This window comes from Xiphias gladius, chromosome 24, assembly GCF_016859285.1.
Source record: "Xiphias gladius isolate SHS-SW01 ecotype Sanya breed wild chromosome 24, ASM1685928v1, whole genome shotgun sequence".
Classification (NCBI taxonomy): domain Eukaryota; kingdom Metazoa; phylum Chordata; class Actinopteri; order Istiophoriformes; family Xiphiidae; genus Xiphias; species Xiphias gladius.
This window is the reverse complement of record NC_053423.1, coordinates 876,361-888,728: the sequence shown is the minus strand read 5'-3', so window position 1 is coordinate 888,728 and position 12,368 is coordinate 876,361. Positions and strand designations below refer to the sequence as shown.

The following is a 12,368-nucleotide window of genomic DNA, read 5'->3' as shown; positions in this document are numbered from 1 at the left end:
CAACAGTGGAGGAGCAAGTGCAAAGTTAGCACGACACATAGAACCACAATAGCCACATTTATGGGAAATAGACCAAGTTGAAATAAACAGGAATTAACCTTTAATTAAGTACATACAATGGTTTTGCAGCTACAGTCTTATTTGGTCTGGTATGACCAGTGATTTACAGAGGCTTATTATAGCTAAACAATTCAGTGGTTTTATCACAACTCACTCTCAAGCAGGTCACCAAATATTGACTTCTTTAAAGGCCCTAAAAAGTATTTTATCCTTCTCCATTAGCCTTTTACTGTTAGCACTGGGGTCCTACATGAACATACTACTTTGTGCCAAAGTTAAAACAGTTTGTTTTTTTTCTACTTTTTGGATGCTCCATTTGTTTCCAGAAGCTTGCGTTGGCAGCTCATGTTTAACGTTACAGCATAACATCAATAGCTGCATTAGCAATATGGCAGATAGCCATATTGCAACAATTTACCAACTACCCCGCCCTTTAAAAAATGTTTTTTCTTTCAAATATCTCCATTATTTAAGCAACTTTAAGTAATAAAAACAGATTAAAAGATTTTTATCATGTTTAAGTAATAATTCATGCAATAGAGGGCTACAGTTTTTTTTAAAAATCCTGCAATTAATATGTTTGCATAAGAGATTTTTATTCTGGCTCTATTCTGGAAAAAAGCTCCACATGAATGCAGCTATTGATGTTATGCTGTGAAATTAAATTTGAGCTGCCCACCCAAGCTTTTGGAAACAAATGGAGCATCCAAAAAGTACATGGTACATTGTTTGGAGGAAGATGCATATTTGAATAGTAAAACAGTTGAAAAAAAAAGAAGGGTTTAGATATGTGACAGGACTTGAATTACACTTCCTGTTTCGTAAAAAAGAAAGGTTGCATAGTGTAGCTTTAAAAGCATGCAGCCAGATTTAATATAAAAGCAGGTGTGTACCTCTCGGGGGGCACCTGGTTGGATGTAGGTGGCGTAGATGTCCTTGGCCCTCCTCTGCAGTCTGAAGTTGTTGGATGAGTGTCTGTACTGCTCACAGGCCAGATAGAACTGCAGATTCTCCTCACTGAACTCAGAGCGCAGGAATGCTCCAAACACTGAAACACCAGCTGAGAGGAGGAGGAAGATAAGTGGGGCTTACCTCACCATACAACATTACATTACGCAGGTAACAAGAGGAAGACACCCACTCACCAAACACTGACACAACAATCCCTCACGCCTAATAAGGAGATGACAAACACACAAGTATTGCCAGCAAAGTTTCACAGGTTCCTTGTAAAAGCTTGACACACCCATCGTCTCTACTCAAGCTGTCTTCCTTTTAGACTTTGAACCACAGCTCGTTTTAGTCTGAGGTATCAAACATGACTGCCTTCTTTGTACAAAAGGAAGCCATCAAACTGCTGACACCACATATACAACATGTCACAGTTCACACACGTCAGCTGCAGAAGACAGTACTCCACATTAGCACGGTACTGATAAGGAGGCCAAATAACACGGATTGCTGAGGTCAGTCCTCAGGCACCTCTGTGTACAGTAAAAGCAAAGAGTTACCAAAACGTGGCATTATTTAAGCATAAATGTAAAACTCAGCTTCAAATAAAATAAAATGTCAAAACCAAATAAAACTAGAGACCATCTTGCAGTGGGATCACACCAGCCATGATGCCCATCGACACACTGACCATTCGACCCATGAGTACTCAGTCAACATTACTACATTGTTACATGAGTACTCAGTACTCATTGCTTGGACCATGCTCATCTTTGAACTCGAAGTTTCGTGACTGTATGTTGCACATATCTGACACTATCGCACTCACAAAATCTGTCCACAGACAGACAGACAGAAAGACAGACAAACATATGAACACCTGCCAAAGTACTAGAAACTGCCTCTGTGGTAGTTCCTGCTAAAGAAGGTATCTCTAGGATCACATTTTGCCTTGATGACATGCACACACACACACAAGGTGAAAACAATACCCTCACGTCTGATAAAAAAAAAAAGAAAGAAAGAAAAGATAAAAAGAAAGTTCAGTTCATTCCATATTCATTGATAATGGACTTCTTTATAGCAATGCTATGTAACTTTGGAGAGAAGAAATAACACATTCTTCCTCTTACAAATGAAAAGTTTAATTCATGAACAATAAAACACGAGTGTACAATTCAGTACACTTGGGTACAATTTAACAACAGTTATGTAGTCTTATTTTAAAGGATAAGTCCGGTGGTATTTTATATTATTTTTTATAGTCATCAAATCCCATGTGCACAGCCAAATCAACACTGAATATCTCTTACGAACAAGTATTGTTCGTTAATTTCATTAACAAAGACTGACTAAATATGTTATCAACAACCTTTTTTTTCAATGAAATAGACATGACAATGACGAGACGTCATTAAACACTAACTGTGACTATATCATCATGCAATATTGTTGACGAAAAAAAGACAAGACTAAAATGTAGTTTAATTTATAAAAACTTTGTCAAAATTTCAATATTTTCGTTGACAAAAAAGGAGACAAAATTACATGGAGTGTTTTTAAAAACAGTGACATAATCTAAATGTCCTTTGAATGACTGCTCTACACATTTGTCTTCCTGTACACTCAAGTCATCTTTCTGGTGATTCTGCACACCACAAGCGCACGAGCACACCCATGAACACACTGCCAACAGTGCTAGACTGGACCTAGCTATGATCGGATAACATACAGTGAAGGGAAAGGAACATGACAGCAACAAAACGGGTTGACATTTGGGCCCACATCAAATATAATGCCGCCGAGAGAAAAACGAGTGTGTAGTATTGTCAGGAGAGAAGACCTGTGGCTACAAAATCACTGGGAGGAAAACCACAAACTTGAAGAGACACCTTAAGGTGCACCACACAGAAATTGAGGTAGCCTAACGTTAAGATGTTAAATAAAGTTACTTTACTTTTGAAACCATATTAAACCAATTACTAAAGGCAGTGGTTTAACATTATCTATTAGCGTCTCACAACAACGGGAGATTGCTACATTGCTTCCGGATGGGGTTTAGTCTCACTGAAAGTCAGTAGCCCAGCTACTTTTGCCAACCTTTTCCTTATGGCAATTTTTTTTTGTTTTGGTGTATTCAACATGTTATCCATGTTAAAGCACACACAACCTAATTACCATACTCATTTCAGGTCCTGTTGATTTTTTATGGGTCCATGATAGCTAAATGTAGTCTATTTGTAACATCTACTGGTTATTAAAATGCAGAGCATATTATGTAAGATTGTTTTGGGCTTGAATAAATTCTGCTAGGCAGTAGTTAGCTTGCTTTGGGTGCAGAGAGGTTCCAAATATTTTCTTAACAAATGTATTTAAATAGTAGTGTACAACCTATTATATAAACTTACTGTATAACACAATGTCGTACAACACTATCAATAAGGCCTACAAAATTACAGAGTTAAATCAAAACCTTTCTGGCACAGTCTGACAAAACTGAACATATGATTGTGGGATTTATTGCAGGGCTGTTGTATAATGTTGTTTTGATTGTGAAGGGGTTTTTCTTTTTTATGTCTACTGTCTGATCGACTCATATTGCAATTATTGGATTGCACTGGATTTGCAAAGATGCAATAGCATCTTTCCAAAGTCAGTTGGATGAAATCTTATTTGACAGCTGTTTGCTGAGGTTTGACTAAAATGCGCATTCTTGGTCTAGAATAAAACAAGTGTTTTCATCGACTAAAACTAGACTAAAATGTTTGTTTTTCCTTTGACTAAGACAAGAATAAAATAGCCAGAGTTTTAGTCGACTAAAACTTGACTAAAAATAAAAAGGGTGAGGTTGACTAAATATGACTAAAACTAACATAGACTTAATCTCAGGACTAAATCAGACTAAATCTAAAAATAGCAGACAAAATTAACTTTTATCTACGCAGCTTATTATATCTTTCTTAACTTTCAGTTTCTTCCATCTGTTTTTTTGACGTGCTACAAGTCGTACATGCTTGCAGCTACATAAATGGTTGCAAAGCAAAAATGTTGAACATGTTTAGGACACAGCTGCTAATATCTTTTGGTGCTGATATGTGTAACGGTAGATTTTTTATTACTTTTTAAATGATTTTTTTGGAATGGTTTTGGTAAATGGTATATAGCGCTTTTCTAGTCTTATTGACCACTCAAAGCGCTTTACACTACTGCCACATTCACCCATTCACACACACACACACACACTCATACAGCGCTCTTTTCTATACATATTGTGCTTTCAACACACACAAACATTCACACACCGATGATACATCGGGGGCAATTGGGTGTTCTGTACCTTGTCCAAAGACACTTCAACATGTGGACTGAAGGAGCCGGGGATCAAACCAACGACCTTCCGTTTAGTGGATGACCAGCTCTCCCGCCTGAGCCACAGCCACTCAGGTGGTCGCTAATTCCCCGTTTTCCAAGGGGAATTAGCGAGACATGATGAAACATGATGAATATCTTAAAAACTATACCAGCTACAAGACTGAAACTTAGTGTAATACTTCCCCATACTTAAGTGCTTCAAAAAAAATGGTAGCGATAGTGCTGCCACCTTGTGGGGAGAAACTAGCGAAGCAATATTGCAGAATGTAGACGAAAAATTCTTGTGTCTTTGGATTCAGTCCATTTTAACCATTAACATTTTTCTGCCATTTTGAATGATATCATGTATCGTTTTTCCATGACTGGCTAAGAAACTTTTGTGGATGTGGTGAAATAAGTTCAATTTGCTAGATCTCTTGAATACTTCATCCAGTTGCAACCAATTTGACACAAATGTAATGACTAAGACCATGAATAAGGCTGCAAAGTTTAGTGCTATTTCACCACCAACGGGCAATATAGTTAAAACAACGAAAGTTGCTTAATACAAATCCCTACTACTCCCAGGCAGTAATAGCTAGAACCATGGTTCCACTTTTAAAATGTCAAATATGACAAGGCCATATTAGGTTGTAAACAGCTTTTTGATATCACTTATAGATAATGAGTTATTAATTATTTAATGAGGAGTGCATAAAAACACTAATATCCCAAACTGTAAAGACCATGTAATTGAAACGTGGCACACAGCTGGTCTATGATGAAATGCTTCAGATGGTCAAAGTGTTTTGACAGCACCACCATGTGACCATTTACAAAATTATCTTGTATGTTTTTTTAGCCGTCAGAAGTTTGCTCCTAATTTAACTGTTCATATTAGACGCATTCCTGGATCAATAATGCAAAAAAGTGAAATGATAAGAATGTGGAATTGTTTGCAAAATATGTCAGAATATGTCAGCATTAACACAAATAGAAGAAAGGTACTGTCTAGACTTGATGAAAAATGGTTAAAAGAAATTTGTGAAAACCAACATTACGAAGGTATATTCAAAATAAAACAAATGGCCCTGAACCCTATCTTACAGCAAAGTTGTAAAGGAGTCATTGATCTTACATTACACTGTTGAGAACAGGAATCCTTCCTTTGGGTATTTGCAAATCCAAAACATCCAGAAGGAAAACAGGTTGTGTGAATTATGAAAATTAGCAGAATGTGAGAGTTATTATGATGAGTTAAGATGATCTATAATTAGTTAAATATCTGTTCAGAATCCACACATTTTGATGCATTGACATTGACAAAATGAAATGGTTAATAATAGTTTTAATTCTCAATTACTTGGGTACATTTCTCTCTAGACCTGCAATCATCAGGATGGTTTATTTGCTTAGTATTATTTGTAATTTATTTTGCTGCTCTGGATCTGTTTTTTTTTTCCTAAACCTTCTTTTCCAAGATACCCACTGGTTTCTTGTAAGCCTGTTCAGGCTTATCAGCCAGCTGAGAACCAAGAGAACCCCTCAACTGCCCCATAGAGTCTGTAATGTTAACTGACCTCTCCCTGAGCACAAACACAAATTTGGGCACTTTTAAACTGTGATATATTAGACACTTTTCACATTGTCTAGACAAATGATACTGTACATTTACGTCTTCAGCAAAGTCTCATGACACTCACGGTGAAAAGATTTCAGCGATATGAACTATTGTTTTTAAGTTAAGGGGTCACCTTAAGTAGTTTCTACCACCACACACATCGGCAGGAGCACATACACACAAGCAACACATAAAAAAATCCAGAAAAAAATTTCACCTGCTAAAATTTTTTTTCACCTCTTTAAAATTAATGAAGTTTAGAAAGATTATTCTGACAAAATATAGGGACAAATCCTTTTTTTCATGTTCTCAAAACATAAACACAGGACAGAAAACAATTTAGATCAGACTTAGAAAATGCAGATTCAGCAATCACACATTTTCTTTCAGAAATGCAGATATTCTAGTTTAAATAAATGTCTGTGAAGTCCTTATCTATCACCAAATGAGGTAAAACAATGGTGACTGGGCCTATGGCCCACTAACTGGTATGTTTGAAGATTTTCAATCAAGATTTAGAGTAAATCACAACACAGAGACCACATTGGTTACAGTTACCAACAATATTCTCATGGTCTCAGACAATGGACTTTTCTCTATTCTTGTCTTTCTAGATCTTAGTGCTACATTTGACACCATCAATCACAAGATGTTATTACAGAGACCGGAACATGTCATTGGGATTATAGGAACCACACTAGGCTGGTTTAAATCATATCTGTCGGATAGATTCCAGTTTGTTCATGTTGCCAATGACTCTTTTATGCACACAAAAGTTAGTCATGGAATTCCACAGGGTTCTTTGCTAAGACTGACTCTTTTCACCACATATATATGCTTCCTATCTTATTAGGAACCACCACAACTAAAACCAAACCACCAAAACTAGTCCATGCTTTTGTTACCTCTAGACTGGATGATAGTAATTCCTTATTATCAGGATGTCCCGATAACTTTTTTAAAAAGCCTTCAGTTTATCCAAAATGCTGCAGCATTAGTACTAACAAGAACTAGAAAAAGGGATAATATCTCTCCCATTTTAGCTACTCTGCAGTGGCTCCCTGTAAAATAGACCATTAACAACCAAGCTCCATCATATCTTAAAGAACTCATAGTACCCTATTATTCTAACAGAACACTTTGTGCTCAAAATGCAGAGTTACTTGTGATTCCTAGGACTTCTAAGAATTATTATTATTATTATTATTGTTATTATTATTATTGTTATTAATAGATGCTGCTATAATTGCTGCTGTTATTATTAATAACATTCATCTATAAATATTCTGTTGGAGTTTTCTTTTTCTTGAAAGGGAGTTTTTCCTCTCCGCTGTCAGCAAGTGCTTTCTCATGGTGGAAACTGTTGGGTTTATCTCTATAATATTGTATGGTCTTGACCTTACTATGTAAAGTGCCTTGAGATATTGTATATTCTGATTTAATAAAAATAATTAATACAATTTAATTGATTTGAATTGATTTGATCAAGAAAATTAAAAAAAAACTAAGCGTCTGACCAGGCACTCAATGACAACTTTTGGTATTTGACTGTTTTCGATACTCGTGCAACAGACACGTTTTGGCCAGTACACTACAAGAATTTTTAATCATGCTATTTCTGTCTGTCTGTCAGTCTACCATTTTGGTTCAGAATGAAGTATCTAAACAATTATTGGATGGATTGCCATGAAATTTTGCTCAGATATCCCAGGTTCCCAGAGGAAGAATCCTTAATGACTTCGGTGATTCCCTTACTTTACCTCTAGCGCTAACATGAAGTTGACATCTTTGGTTTTGAGTGAAATGTCTCAACAGCTATTGGATCGACTACCATGAAACCTGGTTTAGACAATCATGTTTCCCTCATGATGAATTGTAATAACTTTGTTGATCCTCTGACTTTTCATATCAGGTCAAAATTTTTATTTATCCAATATTTTGATTTGTGACCATTTACCACATAATCTGCGGCGGCAGGTATTTTTTCTAGACTGACTGACTGACTAAATGATAAAGTTACACCGTTGGTCAGCTGAATGCCACATGACTAAGTGCTGAAGTTACACCATTGGTCTTTGCTCTTTCAAAATGAATTGGTGCAAACAGTTTTTATTGCGTCATCAGGGGAGTGTTTATAGGCAGTGTTGCCAACTTAGAGCATTTGTCACTAGATTTACCGACTTTTCACACCCTTGTAGGGACGTTTCTTCAGAAAGCAACACCTAGCAACAAATCTAGCAACTTTTTAGACAAAAACCTTAGCTACTTTCCATAGAAGAGAGTCACCAGTATTGCCCTGCAAGCGCGACATCGGGCTTTCCCTCCACAGGCACACCTCTCCATGCGTCGCATTCAAGTGACCACACAGCAGGTGACACAAACGTGATTGAGCTTCTAACTTTCTCTCTGAGTGATCATTTTACAAGTAAATATAGTCGAAATCACAAGATAGCTATTGTCTTTTACTCAGGCGTATAGCGGTTTTGACAGATGATATTGTGGTTATAAAATCAGGATTTTAGCATTGAAGAGCAGCAGCTTGAAAATGGTTTGAAAGTGACTGCTAGTTAACATGTAGTCTTACTGGGCCACATTTCAGTCACTATTTCATACTTGTTCCGTTGTCTGACAAAAGAAAATATGTAAATGAGAACAGCTTAATTGGGAATTCGGCTGTTTTAAAATACTGTATATGTGAGCACAGAGAGAAGGAGAGTAGCAAACAGATAAAGGTTGGTCCAGCCATATACTAGGTTTTGACCTAGTCTTTTTTTATACATTTCACAACTATTTCTCTCACTTTTCATGTGAACAACTACGTGAAACTCTATGAATGACTTCCATAAGAGACTGTCACCTTCCAGTGTGACACTTTAGATCTCCAACACGGTAAGAAAAGACATTGTGCAAACTAGTCCTGATCAAGCAAAACCCTACCCTCATTTCAAAGCACTGCTGTGCCTCAGTACGGCCTCATAGAGCCACTAGCATGGCTGTAAGTTTTGTTATTAGATACCCATCCCTCTCATATAGAGCACCATACCAGTGTACCAGTTAGCCCATGTACTACCAATCATATAAACTGTTGACTAAATTCCAAACATACAACAATGGTTTTTTATTATTGCATGTGATTTTCTACCTTCTATCCAGCCATTTGCTTTCATTCATTTCCCTAGAATGAAAATCAACTTAGAGACTTGAAACTTGCTTGAACATTATTTCTGTTTTTATTGTGGTCAAAACCCCCATTCAGAGTGAATTAATAGTGCAAGAGAATGCTGGGTGATAAAATATTGTGAATAGACAACGCATTTCCCAGCTTACTACACATAATGTCGCATAATAGGCATAAAGGAGGGCGCACTCACATTTACAGCAATACTTTTGGGATCTGGTTCTGCTAATGGATTTTCTTTGTCTTTTTTTGTGTTTGGGCCTTCAGGTAGGACTGTCTGTCACTGTAAATGGCTTTGTACCCATCTGGTTAGAAAAAGCCTTTTCCAGTTCTTCCATTAAAACCCACAGATGTTATACTATTACAGTTGATAAAATTCAATAACAGGACACAGAGCATTTCAACTGCAAGTATACACAGAGCCACCTTACATCTCAGCTGTCCGGCAGGCCTATCTAGTTGTTTATCTGGACATCGGTGAAGGGGCTAGAATTATGTTACTGTTGTGTGGTCATTTCTGATTCTTCTGTACTTTTAATCACATCACTATGAGATGATAATGAAAATTTGACACGAGGATGAAGAGAGACGGTATGAAATTGACAACATTGTGTACAATAAATCGGAATATTACCTCTCACGTATCATACATGAAGAGTTCATTTGCAAAAATGGATAAACAAACACCTGTTTGACTGATACCCCCTGGAGTGCGTACAAAAACCTATGATTTAGGATAATAAATATAAACTGAGATCTCTGTTACTGCAAAAGGAGCCCACAAGTGTGTTCTGTAATTATCAAAAATACTTGCATGTTATGAAATTTATTCTCATAAATAATAAGATGAACAGTAGGACAATGATATTTACACTGATGCCCTTTTCGATGCCTCAGTCAGGTGGATACGAGTGCACAGTTTTATATATTGGTATCATATACCATATATTGTGTTTCCTAATGTGTTTATTTGTAATGGTTTTTAGTTTTTTTTTTATCTCTGTGTTTTAAATGTGTTTTGTGTAAAGCACCTTGTAACTATGTTTTGAAAGAAAGAGGCTTTACCCTCTGCCGCTGGCTCTGACACCAACCCCTATCCCTTTTGAGCCAAACGCCGCTGCCGTGCTCCGGCTTGTGGATGTGATTCTTCCGCTTGTGAAAACACAAGAGATATGGAAACAAATAACAGTTTATTCAGTAATTATTTCATGGGACACACCACATTTTTCATTTCCCTTAATTCCTTGGCAGCCTTGTCAATTGTGTCCCTTTGCATCTGTAGGACTGCACCTGTGAGGACACAGCCGCTGCTAGAGGGTTGGGACTCACGAGGTGCAGTGGAGATGCTTGGCGCACAAAGTTGCTCAGCTGCAACATCAATGACCCCACTGGAACATGCAGCCACTACATGAAATAGAAACTGTTTTTGTGAATAAAGTCCCACTTGTTCTTGTGAATGGATTCTAAATTGTTTCTGTATATAAATGTGTAAACAGAACTTGAATGCATTTGGATTACATTAATTTCAAACAAGGGAATACAAATTACGTACCTGAGTTATCAAGTGCATCTTGCACATCTGTGTCCCCCTCCGCTCCATCACTACTCCACTAAGGAGGAATTCCCCAATAATTCCTGACAGTTTCTCATCAAGCAGGGTAAGCTCTAGTGTCCCCTTTCCCCTGCCCGTGGCACAGACACTTTGCCTGTTTAATACTATCTGTTTTTTGACGTCCACTTTCAGGTCGGACCACTTCTTTTTTATTTCAGTGAGAATCCGACCTTCTGAGGCAGAAGCATTCACAGTATCTGCCACATAGTGCCACTTCAACATCTTTTTGGCATTTGTAATGTCCACACTGTGTCCACGAAACGACATCTTTTTTTTTGTCTCAACCTCCCCAACAAGTACTTCAGTTTCACACTATGTGAAAATTCTTTTTATAATCTTTCTGTCAGTGTTTGCCATGATAATTTTTATGCATTCAGTAGGAATTAATATTAAATAGGGGCTTTTCACTGACTATTTAGATTTATATTTCGAGTTGATTGTGATTTATAGAGGGAAATCGGTGTAGGATGTGCGTCAAACTGTGTTATAACTCAGAATACTGTTTTGCATAATCACATTCTGCGTTTCGTCTGTACACCACGTTTTGATGTGAATCCTGGAGACAGTTTTATAAATTAGGCCCCTGATCTACCTGAACCCAACGTGCATAAATTCATATTCTGGATAATTTGTCACAACTCCAATATGCGGGTGACTTAAACAGATGCAAATCTTGCAATACAGTGAGATCCTGACCTGATCAGACCAGATTTATGGGGACCTGGCCTGAGTCAGGTCCCGAGTTGTGTTTCAGATACTCCTGGCAAATTTTGGAATTTTGAGCCCAAAATTTATATTTGGGTCAATTTGTTTTTACATAAACGGATGAACTACAGAATCATTTTTTTTTTACAAGACCATTCTTTCTCAGGAATTGTGACCAATATATATTGGTCACAATTCCTAAGAAAGAATTACATATGTAATGAGTGGGACATTTTACAGTGGAAAAATAAACTTGTCAGTGCTCTCTTTTGGAAACACAGTTTCTAAATGACCTCAAACATATCTTGGCCATTTCTGTGCTGACACTTCTTGTTACTTATTAGGCAAAATATATGCTGAAACAGATACACAGTATCTTTGGTAAGACAATACTGGCTAGTACTATATATCACCCTTTCTGATTTATTAGTGCAATTCTCCTTCCTCATACAGAATTTGAAAAGCCTTACTGTATGTTTCAAGTCTGAATTAGACTAGGGTCTTCTTCTTCTCCTTTTTTTTGGCACATTGCCACCTTTATTGTCATTATTGCCACCAATTGTGTCTGTCCTACGAATGGATATCAAGTCACTATGCGTTCTCATGTGCTCACTGGTAGAACCCATTGTACAAACAATATGCTGACCCGCTCATCAAAACATCACTCTGCAGCACCATCAGTTATCTCCATGTAAGCTGGATTCAGACTTATATAACTAAAAATCTTACCTACACTTCCCTCCAGACTTAAAAAATGGACCCAAGCCCCTGTGATCCTTACTGGAATGGTTGTGGACAAGTGGGTACCTTCCGAACAGTGCTTAATTCAATATCGATAATTTTGAATATAAACCTCTCTCCAAGTCCTGTTCTTTGCTTGCCAGGGTTTA

At 37.1% G+C, this 12,368-nt stretch overlaps 1 protein-coding gene across 4 annotated transcripts in view; it reads right to left on the bottom strand.

The window, feature by feature from the left end:
- si:ch211-152p11.4 (regulator of G-protein signaling 1) overlaps nt 1-12,368 on the bottom strand; it is a 30,385-nt gene that overhangs the window by 2,261 nt on the left and 15,756 nt on the right. For all 4 annotated transcript variants that reach the window (XM_040121184.1, XM_040121185.1, XM_040121182.1 and 1 more), the window contains exon 6: nt 954-1,120. In XM_040121184.1, the coding sequence (XP_039977118.1) occupies nt 954-1,120 (167 nt within the window). The remainder of the gene's footprint in view (nt 1-953; nt 1,121-12,368) is intronic.